Genomic DNA, 18,797 nt, shown 5'->3' on the forward strand with positions numbered 1-18,797 from the left:
TAGATAGATAGATAGATAGATAGATAGATAGATAGATAGATAGATAGATAGATAGATAGATAGATAGATAGATAGATAGATAGTGAAAGGCACTATATAATAGATAGATAGATAGATAGATAGATAGATAGATAGATAGATAGATAGATAGATAGATAGATAGATAGATAGATAGATAGATAGTGAAAGGCACTATATAATAGATAGATAGATAGATAGATAGATAGATAGATAGATAGATAGATAGATAGATAGATAGATAGATAGATAGATAGATAGATAGATAGATAGATAGAGTGCCTTTCCTGTCTATCTATAACTGTGTAGTGTAGTGAAGTACTTTTGCTCACTTGTTCTCTTTATGTATTATTGATTGATTGATTTTATATATAATCAAGTCCTTCAGCCTCATTGCCAAGTTAGTGTCCTGTTCCTTTAAATGTTCTGCCATTTCTTGTCCTCTTATCTTTTTATGACATTGTTATGATTTGACGTCAGCACCCCCCAAACAGGTTACAGGACGGCCCCCCCCCCCCCTTTACCCAAGACAGCTGAACCTGCTAACTCTGCAGCCCAGACCCCAAAAATGGGAAACAGGCTTTCACCATTCAAAATATACAGAAATGTCCCAAAACATATGAAAAATATCTCCAAGAGTGGGGCTAACTGTAAACCCCTGGCTTGTAAAGAACAATGCAACAATGAATCTGTATTAAAGTAGGATTTATTAACATCAAAAAATAAATAAGAAACACAACAAAATGCTCAAAAAAGAGGCAATAATGAGGGTGATCCACGACAGCCGGCCGAGTCCCAACACAAATCCAGAAATGAACAAACCATAAGAATGTGACAAATCCTTTCAGAGCTGTGTGATGGCAACACTCACTCTAACAGAACCCTCAAAAAGGACTGAGTTTTGTTTACACATTTTGCGGTCATTTTAGCAATTATTGAGAACTCCTATAAAAGTTCACCCCCATTATTTTTCCGGGGTATCTAAGCATGACAGATTTTATTTAACCCTTTGTTTACTATGAACTCCAACTCTTCATTTAAATTTCCGCTCGTTTTTGACCTCTGAGGCAGAATACAAAAGGCATACAATGAACCCAAGGAACTCAATTTCCCAGCATACCTTTAAAGGCTGGGGGTGGTCCCTTTAGTAGTCAGGTCAAGGAGGCCCCGCCTCTTCAGGATCTACCCACAAAATATAAGCAGAACAGGAGAACATAATTACACGTAAGGAAAGTAAATAAATATGAATTGAAAGAAATTAACTGAAAATACACAATAATTGAGCAGAACAATATTATCAAAATAAACGATATTTATACATGAGGAAAGAAGACAAAAACAAAGAAATTTAAACTTAACAGAGGAGGAACCTTAAATTTCCACCTTAGTTAAAGGATAAGTGTCAGTGTGTCTGTCTGTGTGTCCGTCTGTTTGCTGTGTCTCTGTCATTCCAACAGATGGCACATCACAAACATGTTTTGTAATAAAATGCATTGCATTTGCTATATGGCGCAACATAAACATTAACACTACTTTCACAAACCCATACCAAATAGCATATAACAAAGACATACACATTGCATTTATCATTTGCACAGATGGCGCAACACAAACAGTAACACTGATTTTTTATGGCATATAACAGAGCCAACACAACCATTAAGGCAAATTTGGCATTCGCCTAGGGTGCAGATCATAATGGGGGGACCCCGCCACACAACTTAGCTACCAAACAGTCGGTTGGCACATTAATAAACCTGGCCTGGGGCACAAAATAAGCTAGCACTGGCACCAATCACTAATATTTGCAATAATGCATGTCAATACTGTAAATGTTTGCAATGCACCATCTGTTGGAGTGACAAATGCAATGCATTTTGATGCTACATGCACTACAAAATACATTCCAACAGGACACTGAGGTCTACGTTGATTACTTTGATTATTACTTCGATGGTTATTACAGCTAACAACAGACATGCAGGAGCCCCATTTGTCCCCCAGAACGTCTTTTATGATGTTTGTCTTCCCAGAAAGGGGAGGGGGTCAAGGTAGAGGTGGGAGGGACATCGTTGTTCTTTAGGCAGGTTCTCCTCAACTCCACTCCACTCCATTGCACCCTCCCCTGGCCCCTGGCCCCCCATTAAACACCTAACATTCTTCTGCAATTCCTCCCATTCTTCTCTCGGCCTTCAAACCTCAGGTTAGTAAACTGAAGAACAATTTGAAGGAAACCATCAGAAGGAGAGCAACGACAGGAGCAGCGAGAGTCCCCAAACCCAAAGACGGACCCCCACTCAGCTGTTGTTCAATAATGGATGAAGCCCCTTTTGTAAAGCTTGTCAGACTCCACAGTGACACTCTGGCCGCTCCGGTGACCGTGACAGGAAACAAAGTCCCACTTTCCATGAAGTTGCGCCAGTGAAAGCCACTTTGAAATTAAGCATTCAAGTGGGCATAAATAATAAATGAAGCCATGAGAGCGCGGGTAAGGTTGCCATCTGGCAGACAGGGTGCATGAGGACAGACGCCAGGAGTGAAACTTCATCTGGCCTTTTACCTTAATGGCCGTCAGTGGGCACACAGCGCTGCTCAGACCAGGAGGTGACCGTCACTCGGTCCCCTTCACACTCCCAGCTCATGGCCGTTGCTTCTTGCCCTTCTGGTGTTTCGCCTTTTACTTTGACGGAGTGGCACTGTGACTTTGCTTTGTTCTCTCCTGTGGTGCACATCACACTTTGTTTGCCTTTCAGGTCCTCATTGGGGTGGCGGTCCACAACGTGGGGCTCACTGTCCCCAAGGTGTGATGTGCCATCATTTACTCACATGATCTGTCAGCCACTAATCGGCAAACACAATTTGTTTGTCTCCTGGAAACTGTACATGTATACACAGAGGTCGTGAAAAAGTATTTGCCCCCTTTCCAATTTCCGTTCTTTTTGCTTTATTCATAACACTTCATTGCTCCTGATCTCCAAATTTTGTGCAACACAAAACACAACCTGAGTAGACACAAAACCGGGTTTTTAAATGACCATTTGATTTATTAAAGAAAAAAAAAGTAATTGAACCCTCCGCCCCTCCTCCAACTGTTAACGAGATGAGACACACCCAGGCTTTGTGGCTGCCAGCCTGACTGAAGCTAAACTTCACTTACACAGAAGCTTCCCAGCAATGTGAAGTTGTCTGAAAGGTCTCAACATGCTGCACACCATAACTCACGCATAGAAAATTCCAGAAGACCTGAGAAAGAAATAATATCAGTCAATTAAGAGAGGGAAAGCAAACGCTAAAGCCCTGGCACTCCAGCAGACCACCCTAAAAGCGATCAGCTGCAAACAGCAGGAAAACTTCCTCAGAGTGACCACCCTAATGAAAGGAGCGCATAGGAAACTCATCCAGAAGAAGGGAGATGAAGAGTTATGGCGTCTCTCAGCTGCAGGACGAAGACTGCTGTGACACAAGAAGCACATGAAGGCTCGTCTAACATTTGCCAATAAACAACTTTTGGGATAATGTTCTGGAAATGATGAGCCAAAGGTGGAATGCTGCTAGATCTGGAGTAAAGCTGACACAGCTTTCAAAAGGCAGAACATCTCACCCACAGTTAAATGTGGTGGTGATGATGATGATGGTGATGGTGTGAAGATGCTTTGTGGCTTCAGGGCCTGGGTGCCTTTCCATAAGTGTGGAAATGCTGCGTGAATTCATCTCATCATCCATCATCCGTGTGAGACCTGAAGCTAAAGCGCAATTGCGGTGGGACAGCAGCAAGTCCACGTCTGATTGGCTGGAAAATAAAAAATTAAACAATGAAGGTTTTGGAGTGGCCTAGTCAAAGTGCTGACTTGAACCTTTCACTCATGGGTAGAAGTAAAACAATTCTGTAGGGAAACAGCGATGGTGAAGACCGAGCTCCTGTGACTGAAAACATTGAATTGCTGTTGATGAAGGTGGCACAACCCAATATTGGCTTTAGGGGGCAATTACTTTTTCACACGAATGATACAGGGCTTGGTGAACTTTTTTTCCCCTTCAGTAAATCAAATGACTGTTTAAAAATAATAAAAAAAAAAGTGTAAAGTGTTTACTCAGGTTGTCTTTTGTATTTGGACATCAGAAACAACGCAGGGGGGCAAATACTTTCTCACAAGCACTGGATAGTCATAAGAATAAACAAGAGGAGTCAAAACAAAGAATTGGGGTACCAGGGGTTGCACTCGTTTGTGGTGCTAAAACCATACGATGGCACCAAATCAAAAACAAACAAATGTCCCCCTTGTGGTGGTCTCTCATTGGAAGAGCCCCACAAAGTGCCCAGAGTGACAGTAGGGCTCAGCACCATGGAGGGTAAAGATCTGCTGATGCTTACCAAGCTTGAAGTTCTCTCACCGTCCCTAAATTCAGAACCCCAGTGATTCCTACACGCGTCACCAAACCCCGCATTATGGAACTCGGTGTCCGTTTCAGAATTTCGAGCCCTGAAAGTTAGAAATGAAATGTTGTGTTTAGCAGATTTATCCCCAAACTTGGACGTGAAGTTGTTGACTTTTGAATCCTCATCCTGGTGACATCCTATAACACGGTGTCCCCCTAAAACAAGCAAAAGAGCAACAGCATTTCAATAAAGTGACAAATGAAACATCTTGGCTCTTTATTTCTTTATTGTTTTTGGCCTTTTCCTAAGGAGGCAGGACCCCCCAGTAAATTCCTGTTACTCAGGTGGGTCGTGTTCTTCCTGAGCCTTTGGGATTTCCCGTTTGGACTTCTTCTTTGCTGCTCCAGTCCACAGCACACATGCTCTTCAAATCCGGGATGGCACCAGCACAGCTTTCATGCCAACGACGCCCCAGAAAACGTGCAGGAGGCGCCCTGAAGATTCACACAGGATTTTAATCTTATTGAGCCCCCCCACCAATTCTTAGTCATTCAAACCCAGAGCAGGAGATGCCAGAGCTGCCGGCGGGTGCCCCACCCTCGTGCTGCAGAATAGTAAGAAGGAACAGACGCAAAGTGGAGACTTGACAGGACTGGCCTAGGCGCACGTGGAGCTCCTGCCGGGGTGACTTCATGTTTTGTGTTTTTGAGAGCTGCCATGACAACACGTTTGTGTGATGGTGACAATGCGAAGAAGAAGAAAAAAGAAGAAGAATGAGAAAAAATAAAAACCTTCCGGGGAAAACGAGCCCGAGCCAAAGTGCAAAAAAAACACACACCTTAAAAATGCATGGCGGCCAACCTGAGGAGCCTGCGTCACCGTAGCCATGGCAACACAGCAGCTGGCTGATGGGCGACTGGTGACCCGGGTGATCAACAACTGTGTGTGTGTGAGTGTGTGAGCGTGCACTCTCCGTGCAGACATACTGGGGACAAATGGAGCCACATATGCCAGGCATGGAAAGGAGCTATACAGGTATGTGACAGTGTGTGTGTGTGTGTGCACTCTCTGGACAAACCTAATGGGGACAAAAGCTGAAATGACTGATACATCCACAAAGGCCATGTAAGTAAAGGTGCTATACAGGTGGCACTGTGCTCAGGTGTCGCTGCATATTTGTGTCCGCAGACCTCTGGGGGGGCCGGGGGTGACTGAGTCAGAGAGACCAGGAGAGTAGCTACAGTGACATACGGACCTCAAGTGTCATCGTGTGCACACTCCTGGGGACAAAAACCAAAACTCCTAACCAGGCCTCAGATCAGCAGTGGCTGCACAATCAAAGGCGCTATACAGATATTCAAAGCTTGCATGTGTGTGTGTGTGTGTGTGTGTGTGTGTGTGGTCTCCATGCAGACCTCCTTGGGACAAACAGAGCCATAGAGACCAAGGAAAGAAAGGTGTCAAAGAGGTACATGGCACTCACCCGTGTGTGTGTGTATGTGTGTGTGAGTGTGTGTTAACTCTCAATGTGGCCCTGCTGAAGACAAAAGCAGTAAACACTGACAGCTTCAAATAAGCAGACGCCACTAAGTGAAAGGCGCTATACAGGTACACAATACTCACCTGTCTGTGTGTTGGGGGGGCGGTGTGTGCAATCTCTATGTAAACCTCTTGGGGACAAACTGAGCCATAGAGACCAAGCAAGGAAAGGCGCTATACAGGTGGCACTGTGCTCATGTGTCCATTGGTGTGTGTGTGTGTGTGTGCTGGCACTGAGAGCTGGCCTCTGGTGACAAAACATCATGGCACCCCTTTGAACTTTACTGTCATTGACGGTGTGCTGATTGATTGATTGATTTATTGGACAGCAAGGGTTGACTTTATTTATTTCTGGTGTTTCTATTCAGCTGATTTCAACAGGGTGCCTCCTTAATGAAATTGGGTGTCCCCTCTAAAGTGGCACAATGGGCACCAATTAAGAAAACCACATCAGAGCAAAGAGGGCAAAGATGAAGGATGCTAGCTGGTGCCCCATACTTCCTGGGCACTGCCAGCCTGAGGGGTGTTACTGATGTGCAAGCTGAGTGTGTGTGTGCCCTGTGGCAAGGCTGGCATTGCAGCCTGGGGAAGCTTCTTGCTATGCCCCTTTGATTGAGGTTAGCAGATATTTAAAGTGTGTGGATGTGTGGGACTTTGAGAGATTCATTTTGTTACGTTTGCTGTGCCAGTTGGTTTTGCTTCAATATCGTTATTCAATTGTCACACCTTCATGCCACTTTTCTGTGACTCCTTTTTCATCCCTGCCATTTTGGATTGATCCCTGCATGTGCCCTCTGGTAGTTCCTGCCTTCCGTCCAATGCTGCAGGGTTAGGCTTTGCCCACTATGCAGGTTAAAGCAGTGACACGATGTGTCTGAATCATTTCGGCGGCTCACATGCTCATTGGATTTAATTTAAGCACAAGTGCAACAACACAGAAGGCTGACGACGGTGCTGACCAGTCCTGGAGGTGTTGGCATCGGACCACCACTACAGGGTTAGGATGTCACAACCATTTGGGACTTTACTGAGTCATTCGATCAATTTATCTAGTGCCATTCATGTTATTAATTATTAGTTGAAGCCATCTTGAGGTCCTGCTTCTTTATCTTTTACGGTGGCCATGTTTGTTACGGTTTGGATAAGCTCCGCCCCTTCACTTTTTCGCTTTGATGTATTATGTCATGACCCGTGTTCTGGTGAGTGGGCCTCTGCTGATTTATTTCATATTATTGTTATGTTTTCATTTTCTGTAAAATTTGTGATTTGTATGTGTTGCCAAGGGGGTGGAGCCACCTAGTGCTGCAGCTGAGGCCCCGCCTCCCAGCAACCCTTAAAATGGCGGCCTCCGCTTTGTGTGCTTCTCTTGTTCTTTGGGTTGTCGATTTTCCCTTTTGGGATTGGTATTCCAGGCTTTTTTGACTTCTGGTTTTCCTTTTATTGAATTTGGTTTTGAATTTGTTTGCCACGTTTTTTTTTTTTTTCTTTGTCGTTCCTCCAGCCTTTGTTTCTCCTTTGTGCAAATTTTAAATTCTGAATACATATTTAAATAATGAAGGAGCCTTGTTTTGTTTTTGGTGGGCCTGAGGTCTCTACGTTTTTTTCCTCCCAATTTCTGTGGATGTCTGTAATTTTAAAACCTTCGCCATCCAAATCCTCATAAGCCTGCATCTTCAGTTTGGGTCTTGGCTGCTTTGGAGTGGTGAGGCCTGCACTGTTTTGGTTTATTTGTGGTTTCTTTGACGCCATTTTGTGGTCCTTACGATTTGGCTAAGCTCCGCCCTTTTTCTATTATTATGAATCATGCTCTTATGAATATGCTCTTTGCTGATTTATTTAATTGTATTGTATATTTAGCTCTCTAATTACGTCTCCTCTATTTTTATGTGCAGCCACGGGGGGCGGGGCCACCTGATGCTTACAATGGCGGCGCCTGCATTGTGTTTGTCACCTCTCTTTGGTGTTTTGATTTTACCTTTGGTGACTTGATCTCATGACTTTATTGACTTGGTACTCTTATTGGAGAGATGGAGCCGGGGCACCAGTGAGCCCCAAACACGATGGCACAATGCAGTCCCGGGTTCAAGTCAAAGGGAGTTTATTCAAGACAATGAAAAGCACAAACACAAAGCACAGGTTCTCCATCCATATCCTCACAATTCCTCTCCCCTCTCGCCACCGCACTGCTCTCCTCCAGTCAGGCATTACCTCCCTTCCTCCCAGCTCCAACTCACCTCTATAAGAGAGGGCAGTCCCTTTTATTGCTGACCTGGCATTACTTATGGTGCCAGGGCTGCTGCCCGTTGGAAATCCAATATAGCAGGGAGCACATTTCTATTTCCCTGCAACTCCCTCTTGTGGCACCCATGGACCCCAGTGGGGCTACTCTGCCGGACTACATCTCCCAGCATGCCTTGCTGTTTGCTGACTGAGTACCAAAATCCAGGGCTGCTGCCATCTAGCGTCCTGGGGAAATAAATAGTCCCCAGCGACATTGTCTACTTCCGGTGGGCTGTCTGTCCATCCTCTCTGGCCATCTCTTCCAGGGCTACAGGTTTTCTCTCGTTTCTGCTTGTCTGCCTGGTAGGAGCCTCCCGTCCTGGTAAGGAACCATCCCTTCTTCTGGTCAGGATGTCCATCCAACACATGCGGCACTTACAACAGGCAGGTGAAATATCAATGGCACGGATTATTAAACTGTGATTGTCGAGCATACTTGCCACAGTGGCACCTCATAGCCACAACACGAGTGTTTCTATGATTGTGCAGTTGGTCTCAGAGGCAGGGGGTTAAACTGGCAGCTCTGTGGTCTACAGTCCAGTGCTCTGGCCACTGTGCCACCCTAGGGACCTCCACACTGCTGAAGCTTACTGCCCCCTAGTGGTGCCTGGTGTGTTGCCAGTACTGAGTTCTCATTTTGAGTGAAGTCCTGTGTGACTCTCCTGAAGAGGCCATTCAAAAAAAAAAATCTTCAAATAATTTAATGGGGGGGGGGGGGGGTTCTTAATTGTGAATTTCCCCTTGGGATTATCTATCTATCTATCTATCTATCTATCTATCTATCTATCTATCTATCTATCTATCATATAGCGCCTTTCACATCTATCTATCTATCTATCTATCTATCTATCTATCTATCTATCTATCTATCTATCTATCTATCTATCTATCTATCTATCTATCTATCTATCTATCATATAGCGCCTTTCACATCTATCTATCTATCTATCTATCTATCTATCTATCTATCTATCTATCTATCTATCTATCTATCTATCTATCATATAGCGCCTTTCACATCTATCTATCTATCTATCTATCTATCTATCTATCTATCTATCTATCTATCTATCTATCTATCTATCTATCTATCTATCTATCTATCTATCTATCTATCTATCTATCTATCTATCTATCTATCTATCTATCTATCTACTGAAAATGTACACAGCTTTTGGTGTTTGTTGCTCTCCATGAAGAAAGCTCATCTCTGACGTTTCTCTGGGTCTCTTTGCCTTCATTGAAATTCTAATATGGTGGTCTTCGACTTTGTGCTGCAAAACGTCAGGGTGTTCACCTCTCAGTCTGTGACGTGGGATAGGCAAAAAAAAAGAAAAATAAAACATTACAGACACGATGGAGATGAGATGTAAGCTGCCATGCCAGCCATGCCAGCCACGCCAGCCACTCACCAGCCTGTGGTTCCATCTTTTCTTGGCCCGTCACTTGAATTCTCAACTTTATGCTCATGTTTGGAACCTGCTTCATGGAAAAGCCTCACCCCAAGTCAACCGTCCGTTTCTGTCGTTTTCCAGACTTCCAGCTCTCAAATTATTTATTAGGCGGCATTTGGCAGATAGAGGCAAACGGCGTTAACAACCGATTGTCTGGGTTTTCATATTGCTGCTTTATAAGGGCTATAAAACATTCATACGTGCGCGTCAACAGGAACTTCGACAAACAATTTGGAAAATTAAAAAACATCATTCATCATAAGACACGTGGCGGGGGGGTGAAAAGAAAAGCGTGGAGTGCGGGTGGGGTCATGGCCAATAGGCTCTGTCTGGGCCTCGTCTGGTGTTTGTCTGGAACTTGTTTGGACCTCAACTGGTTCTTGTCTGGTGCTTGTCTGGATTTCATCTGGGTTCCTTCTGGTCCTCATCTGGGTCTTGTCTGAGTATTGTCTGGTGCTTAATTGGATTTTATCTGGGCTCCATCTGGACATCATCTGGGCTTTTGTGGACCTCATCTGTACATCATCTGGGACTCCATCTGGACCTTGTTTGGGCTCTGTCTGTAACTCATCTGGATCTTGCCTGGTGCTTGCTTGGATTTTATCTGGGCTCCAACTGGACGTCATCTGGGCTTCTGAGAACCTCATCTGTTCTTTATCTGGGAATCATCATCGATCCATCTGAACCTTGTCTAGACTATGTCTGGGCCTCGTCTGGTGTTTGTCTGGAACTTGTCTGAGCTCAACTGGTTCTTGTCTGGTGCTTCTCTGGATTTCATCTGGGATCCATCTGAACCTCATCTAGGCAACGTCTGGTTCTTGTCTGGGTCTTGTCTGGGTTTTGTCTGGTGTTTGTCTGGAAATTGTTTGGATCTTGCCTGATGCTTACTTGGATTTGATCTGGGCTCTAACTGGACCTCATCTGGGCTTTTGAGGACCTCATCTAGACTTTATTTGGGGCTCATCAGGGATCCATCTAAACCTCGTCTATTCTATGTCTGGTCCTCGTCTGAGTCTTGTCTGGGTTCCATCTGCAGCTCGTCTGGACCTCTTCTGGGTGTCATCAGGATGGTTTGATTCTCAGGTTATCCAGTCAAGCTTCTTTTACACTCAGACTAACCTGCCCATTTAGAGTGAAGTTAATGAGCGGTGCTCTGAAACTCGGGTGCAAGCAGTTACTGCCCTTTAAAAAAATTGAAAACTTAGAAAATCATGTGAATTTACAAATTGAGGCTCAATTGAGACCAACTCAAAGTCAGCTGCTTCTGGACTGGTGGAAGGACATGAGAGGACTCTAAGGAAATGTTGGGGTGCCTTCTGGGTCACCTCATTTTATTTTATTTCTGTTATTGTCAAAGAAAACGGGTGCTCGGTGACGCACAGCAGCAAAGCAACAGAAATAATGACAGCCTTCTCTGCTCTAGAAATCAACAGCTCACTTGAGTGAGTCTTGACTCCGAGCCTGAGACGTCTCTCTCTGGAGCATCCGAGTTCTGATAGGGCTCTGACCAGAAGAGGTGGACTCTGTTGCATTCAGTGGTCATTTTCTTGGCAATGCAGATCATAAAAGAGATGATACCATTAGTGACAGCACCCCCTCTTGCCACGGGCTGGGACTGCTTACCTCTGATGAGCTCATAAGGTGGTCCTCTGACTGGCATACGTAACACTATACATGCTAAATTCTGAGAAGGGATTCATCACTGAGACCTGCAGTGCCCTCCTCACATCCAAGTAAATGGAAACAGAGAGATGGAGACATTGCCAGCTGGCAAACAAAATGGGCATGGCAGCCACCTGACCAGCATCAGGCTTACCAGAGATGGTGTTAGAGAAAAAAAAATGGCAGAATGGAGGAATCAGATATAAATAAGATAATCGCGGGGGCAACGGCCCCTTTAGCCTCAATCCGTGATTTCAGTTTCTCACCAAAGGTACTGGCAGGTGGTGGCCGTGTTTTCAAAATTCACACCTTAAATGAAGTTCTTCACATTTCTAATATCAGGAATTTAACAAATTCAAAAAATTAAAATGTTGGAATTTCAGTCTCTAATAGTAATCTATCCTGCCAACTACGCTATCTATCTATCTATCTATCTATCTATCTATCTATCTATCTATCTATCTATCTATCTATCTATCTATCTATCTATCTATCTATCTATCTATCTATCTATCTATCTATCCTGCCAACTACGCTATCTATCTATCTATCTATCTATCTATCTATCTATCTATCTATCTATCTATCTATCTATCTATCCTGCCAACTACGCTATCTATCTATCTATCTATCTATCTATCTATCTATCTATCTATCTATCTATCTATCTATCTATCTATCTATCTATCCTGCCAACTACGCTATCTATCTATCTATCTATCTATCTATCTATCTATCTATCTATCTATCTATCTATCTATCTATCTATCTATCTATCTATCTATCTATCTATCTATCTATCTATCTATCTATCTATTATATAGCACCTCTCCCAGTGAGGTGACTCCTCTATTTGATTTCTATGTTGACTTTTTGTTTGACTTGGGTTGCATTTTATGCTCCATGGAGCTTTATGGTGCTTGGTATCCCTTTGTGAAGAACACGTCTTCTTATTTTGCAAAGATGCGGCGCTGGCTCTCATTACTAGTCGGGGTGTGACAGTGATGCGCCCCCTAGTTGTACTCTGTACTAGATGGGGCTCTTAGTTCATTGGGACACTAATGCAGTGTGTTCATGATAATTTGTCATTTGTCACCTTCTGAGGGACCCCCACAGAGGGCTAGTAAAGCTTCAAAAATCAACCATCACCTCATATTCACAATCAATGACCTTGAAATTGTCTAAAACGATATCCCACGTGCTGCTTTTTGATATCTGTCACTTTAAACCTTTTTGGGTGTAACTTCTAGTGGGTTAGGACCACCGGTAAAGAATCAAATATCAAAAATAGGATCATATTTGTGATCGGCAACCTCAGAATAGCATCGAACGACACGCTAAGGGTTTGAATTATCAATCCTCCATTTTGTTGAGGATTTATGACCCCCCCCCCCGCCTCATGTCCTATGGAGGGGTGAACCCCTAGAGTCAGCTGACGTGGCATACGCAACTTCAGGTCTTTCTGATTACTTTATTGGGTTTTATTCTTCATCCTGAGTGTGTGATTTCCTGAACCAAATATGGTCCAGCAATGGGTGAGTGTCTGTCAGGCGCAGGTGCGGACCCCCAATCGACTGATGTCTTGCATAACTAAACAGCATGACGAGTCAGTCAGTATGTCGTATGTGGGAGGTCATTCCTGTACCGCTGATGTCAGGAGACGCCTGAAGTGATTATGATGAAGAACTTCTGAGGAACACAATAAGAAGTTGGTCAGGTCTGCAGATGATGCCAAAGTAGGAGGAGTGGCAGTAGACACAGCTGAACATCTGCATGGAGACAGAGCTGAAAGTAAGGAAATGTAAAGGATCACGAACATGAGATTTGGAATCTCCTAGCAGGCTGTGGCCTCAACGTGCCCAAACGTTTGTTCCCCAACAGATGGATGGTGGGCTATGAAAACACAGGGTCACACCACTACTAGTGCCCTCGGCCAAGCTTATTAGTGTGCCAACTGACTGTTCAATAGCTAACCTGTGCGGCCTACCCTGGGCGAATACCTAATTTGCCTTAATGGTGCCACCGGCCCAGCACATGGCTGGCTGTGAAGGTCTCTTGTCATGGTAGTGTTGTTTTAATGCCCAGTGTGGTGTGTGCCAGCCTAAAAGACTCCCAATTGGCACACAGAGGTTTCTAGCAGACTTTTGGTCTGGCAGTTTGTCCTACTGAGGTGTTAGTATGGCAAAGAGTGGAGAATGCCGGCGGGTGAAGACCTGCTTTCAGATGTCGACATAAACTCAGGAGGTTTGTGCGATTTGACAAGTGAGGGGGGCACAGGACACAGCTCACCTGAGGTCTCAAACACCAAGTATCTATCTATCTATCTAATAGCTAGGATTGGTTTATTTCTTGGACTCTTAAAGAGTGTTTCCTGTATCAATTCCTCTGATGTTCTGGGGTGTTTCGTTAACTGAGTTTAATTTGGACCTCAGCAGTCCTCCTAGAAGCAGGCCTCACCCCAGGCAGTCTGTCTCCAAACTCACATAGCAGGCTTCAGGCTCAAAAATGGGGCCCAGGAATTTAGAGTTCATTAATTAAATATATATATATATAATCTGTCTGTCTGCTTTTCAGGAGAGAACTACTTCTTTCTATAATTTGTTTGAACTTTCTGGTCGATTTTGCGACTTCTCTCATTGTATTATGTATCAGAGTTCGCTTGCGGTAGAAATTTATTTGCGTGAATCTGAGAAAGACGCAGCGGGCGCGTGTCTTACATCCACTCAGCTAGCAAATGAGAAAACTACTTAACAGATTTACAGTAGATTGGGCTTTTTCTAGAATTTGCTTGAACATTCTGTTGATTTTGCAACTTTCTCATTGCACTAAATATCAGAGTTCACTTACTGTACCGATTTATTTGTGTGAATCCGAGAGACACACAGTGGGCAGAGGGGAAGGGGGGCGGGACCATCCTCACTCATGTACCAGCCTCGGGGTGTGCACCTTAACTCCATTCTAGAATTTACTTGAACATTCCGGTTGATTTTGTGACTTCTCTTATCGTGCCAAGTGTCAGAGTTCACTTGCAGGAGTGACGTATTTGCACTAATTCCGAGAGAGAGGCTGCGGGCCGAGGGGTGGGGGAAGCGTGACATCAGGAGTGGGGAGTCGCTCTACCTCTCGCCATGTGTTGGAGCGCACCTTGTCTCTGCTTAGCTAGCGATACTGTTTTGTTTATTGATTTTTAAAGTTTGTCCCGTTTCACAACTGCGTGGGTGGAACCACAGGGAACGGCGAGTCTATATATTTATTTAATATATACATATATATATTGTGGGAACTGGACAGACACCAAGACAGCTTATGTCCAAATCACACACGTTTCATTTGTTTTATCGAGTGCAGTGCACCAATCACTTCACCGTCTTTCCTTCTTCTTGTCGCCTCCTCTCCTCTCTTTTATGCTTCGTTCCGCTCCCTCCCAACTCCGGCTCTCGACTGGAGTGTGGCGGCCCCTTTAACACACTACCCAGATGTGCTTCAGGTGCTTCCTGATGATCTTCCTGTTGTGGTGGAAGTGCTGCAGTCCACGTCTCCTGGAATGTCTGGGCAGACCCTGGTGGTGGCCACGTGCCCCATCAAGTAGAGCTTCCCAGTCTCATGTCTCGGGGGAGGTATTAGTCCTCTCCCAGTCGTTCCACCTTTCAGGCATCCCGGTTGTGCGGAAGCCCCAGCCATCTGTCACAATATATATATAGTGTGTACCTTAGAGGGCGCTGTTGCCCTGTGAAACCCAACAGACAGATGCTCTGGACACAAGTTTAAAAGCACTAAGAAGAATTGTAATCCTTTTCTTATCAATAGTGCCTCCAAAGCACTATATCCACCAAATACACAATAAATCAATAACAGATCAATAAAACCATTCTCTCCTTCTCTCTTCCCAGCAGCTCCGTCACACTCCCTCCCAACTCTGGCTCTCCTGCTGGGTCTCCACCAGTCCTTTTTATAGTCCTTGACCCAGAAGTGCTTCTGTTCTTCTGTCCATGTGATTCCTCAGCACTTCCGAGTCAGATGGAGAATTGTGTTTTTCTCCAGCCCAGAAATTTTCCGGACTATTTGGGGAAACATGAATCCCTGCGTCTCACTGCAGCATCTCCTGGCGGCACCCACAGTACCCAGCAGGGCTGTGAAGCTGAACTCCATCTCCCATAGTGCCCTGGGGGAATCTGGGGCATCACTATGCTGCAGGGAAGTCCTGGGTGTGTCCATCACAATAGTAAGAATGACGAGAGAATATAAAAAGAAGATTTGAGGATCTCGACACAAAGAAAGGTTGCAATGCAATAGAGTCGTCTCCAGGGACTGAGCCTCACACATGTTGACGATCAAGGGACACAAATATGGTGGCTTTATAGAGGGTCAGGAGGAACAGGCAGGTCTCTGAAGCTGGAAGCGGAAGTGATGAGAGGCTTGGGAATTGAAAGGGAGATCTCTAGTGATGGAACTCGGAAGTGCACTCTGTGGAGGGACCAGAAGTGTCATTAGGTGGTTTGGCTTCTGGGGATCTACAGAAGAAGGAAGAGCGGCGTTAGGACACCCAGTCACCCCCCTGGTCCGGTGTTACCACACACTGAGTCAAACCCATCGACTGCCCCCCAAGCACACGTGTGTGACTATATAGATATATATATCATATCCAAACATGTCCTTCAAGGGAGAGGAAAACTGTAAACCTCTGGTCTTCCAACTGAAACAAAATTCCTTGATTGTTTGATTTATCCATTCGTTCGTTTCTGATTCTCGACAACTCTCTGGGCCGGTCTTGAGTGACATCTCTCCAGAGCAGCAGCTCTTTGTTTCTGGTCGTATCTATGCAGCGTGTGTGTGTGTGTGTGTGTGGTGCCGTTCTGGTCTTCTTGTTCCTTGTGATTCGTTTCTCTAAGCTGCTGGCTCGCATCTCACGTCCAAATAATTTATTCTTGGTGACAGAGTGATGTCTTTCTGGAAGACTTAGAACTTCTCCATCTGTGACTTTCCCTCTCCATGGCACTCAAAGCAGCTTCACTCTTTCATCTGTCTGTCCGCCATTTTCCAAGTCCTACCTTCACTGGCAATATGAAGGTGTGAGCAAGTCTGCACTTAGCTGCATTTCCAGATCCTCATCATTGCACTTTGCGTCATTTGACCCTGTGCCCGGCTGGCCCCCTGACCTGATGGTGAACCCTGTGGTGTCCCCATGCTGTGATCCTACTGTGGCTTCTTGGTTATCATACAAGAGCCTCATCGCTTTAATGTGGGACGCCTCGCTTTTCTGGCACCTTCAACGGTTTATCATGCTTGATATCGTCAGGCGCTTTCACGTAATCCACAGCGCACATGCAGATGTCCTTTTTGAATTTCTGGGCTTTTTCATAATCCACTGAAGGTTGGTGAAATGATATCTTGAGAGTTTTGACCTTTGATGAAGGCTGCTTGGCCTTTCAGAATAAAAGGAAACAGTGTTCAATAATTGATTAAATAAAGAAGGAAAAGAACATATCAGGGGAAAAAAGGAATAGTCCCACAATGTCCAGCACCCAAAAGCAATGTAAAATAATAATAATAATAATAATAATAATAATAGTAACCAGACAGTAAAGACTTGCACTCTGCGGAGGTCAGTAACTCACTGAAGGACCTCAGCATTCAGCCAGAAGAAATATACAGGGGGCGGGCCTTCAGATGTGATGTCACCCCAACCCCACCTCCAGGGATGTGTGGCAATAAAGCCTAAATACATCCATCCATCCATTTTCCAACCTGCTGAATCCGAACACAGGGTCACGGGGGTCTGCCGGAGCACAAGGCAGGAAGCAATCCAGGGCAGGGTGCCAACCCACCTCAGGACACACACAAACACACCCACACACCAAGCACACACTAGGGCCAATTTAGAATCGCCAATCCACCTAACCTGCATGTCTTTGGAATGTGGGAGGAAACCGGAGCGCCCGGAGGAAACCCACGCAGACACGGGGAGAACATGCAAACTCCACGCAGGGAGGACCCGGGAATTGAACCCAGGTCCCCAGATCTCCCAACTGCGAGGCAGCAGCGCTACCCACTGCGCCACCGTGCCGCCCTAAATACATACACAATACAGCAATACAACATAATCTAACAATACAAAAGCAACAACAAAAATTACAAGATGACATAAATTAAAAAATAAAAACATAAAAACAATCCACAAGCAAAATGAACATAAAGTAAACGTTTTAAAATAAAAGAAAATCGACTTGCGTCAGGCTAAAATATAAGAAAGTGCCACCGAAAGGGCGGAGCTATGGAAGAGGCGCGCACAGTCAGAAGCCTGATTGGCCAGTTGGCTGCAGGAGGTCTTCTCCTATTGGTCAGTTTCACGAGCGCCCGGCGTTTAGAATCGACGGGGTGACCGCCGCCCTGGGCCCTAGGCGTTCTGTGGGCGAGAGCGCGTTCACTTTATATAGCGCCTTACTCCCGCGTTGACTTGCCATTCGAAAAAGAGGGGAAAGAAAAGCAAGCCGTGGCCGCCGTCTAGTTTACCGGTTTGAAAAGCAGTTGTTCACATTAAGCACAGCTCATTTACCGGAACGAAAGCGACGCCGCACGCCAGCACGTGTAGCGCTCTAATGAAGGAAGGCCGTGTCACTCCACAGGCGCTCGTCTCGTTGACTCGCGGCCCGCGCGGGGACTGCTGTCTGGAAGGAGTAACGTCGAGGCCGCGGTGACGCCCGCCATGTCGCCAGGCCGCGCTTGTTTACGGCGGGACCCAAGCAAACAGCCAGACGCAGATGAGCTCTGACGGTTTCATGGAGCACAAGTGGCTGATCGCAGATTCGATGTGACTGGCCTGAACTGAGCGATGATCCGTACAGTATGCAGAATTCACTTTCTTGCTGGTCTGTGCCCACCAGCCTCGCAGCAGCTTCCCCCGGAGCCCTCGTGGCTACGGCTTTGAGTGGAACCAGAGCTGAACAAGGCAGCGTTGGACCCAATTCCTTTTGACAACAATCACATTCTTTTAAAAACTTTGGAGATTTTACTTGTCACCAGTTATAAATGAGGCTTTTTTTTGCGACAAAGTAAGCATTTTATGTGCAGAGTCGCTTTTTCTTCTTTTTTTTTTTATAGGGACAAGGGGGGGCAGATCGACATCACGGAGGACTGGAGCGTCGGGATGACAGCGCGCTAAAATCGGGCCTCCTCCTCTCTTCTCTTTTGCATTCAACGTTTGCTTCGTTTTGCTAGAATTACTTGGCACACGCAACTGAATTAGCAATGTTATTTTTAAATAGGACGCCGTGCCGGGGAATCATGTCAGGAGCTTTCATCTCATTCTTTAAATAAGCATCCCGGAGCTCGAGTGAGAAGGGAAAGAGCCTGCGCCAAAAAAAAGAGAAAAAACTCGACCGCGTCCACGTCTGGCACTCCGTCCAGAGACACACAGACAGACACCGGCGACAAGCCGGCCACTTGGACCCGTGTCCACCGAGTGATCG

General features: G+C 45.3%; 2 protein-coding genes across 2 annotated transcripts in view; one reads left to right on the forward strand and one right to left on the reverse strand.

Moving 5' to 3' along the window:
• tmem14ca (transmembrane protein 14Ca) overlaps positions 1-18,797 on the reverse strand; it is a 1,114,298-nt gene that overhangs the window by 641,126 nt on the left and 454,375 nt on the right. The window lies entirely within an intron of this gene.
• Positions 5,070-18,797, forward strand: part of LOC127528389 (orofacial cleft 1 candidate gene 1 protein homolog) — a 42,171-nt gene continuing 28,443 nt past the window's right edge. The window contains exon 1 of the mRNA XM_051929017.1: positions 5,070-5,431. Coding sequence (XP_051784977.1) covers positions 5,392-5,431 — 40 coding nt within the window. The 5' untranslated portion in view covers positions 5,070-5,391. The remainder of the gene's footprint in view (positions 5,432-18,797) is intronic.

The sequence above is a fragment of the Erpetoichthys calabaricus genome, chromosome 6 (assembly GCF_900747795.2).
Source record: "Erpetoichthys calabaricus chromosome 6, fErpCal1.3, whole genome shotgun sequence".
Taxonomy (NCBI): Eukaryota; Metazoa; Chordata; class Cladistia; order Polypteriformes; family Polypteridae; genus Erpetoichthys; species Erpetoichthys calabaricus.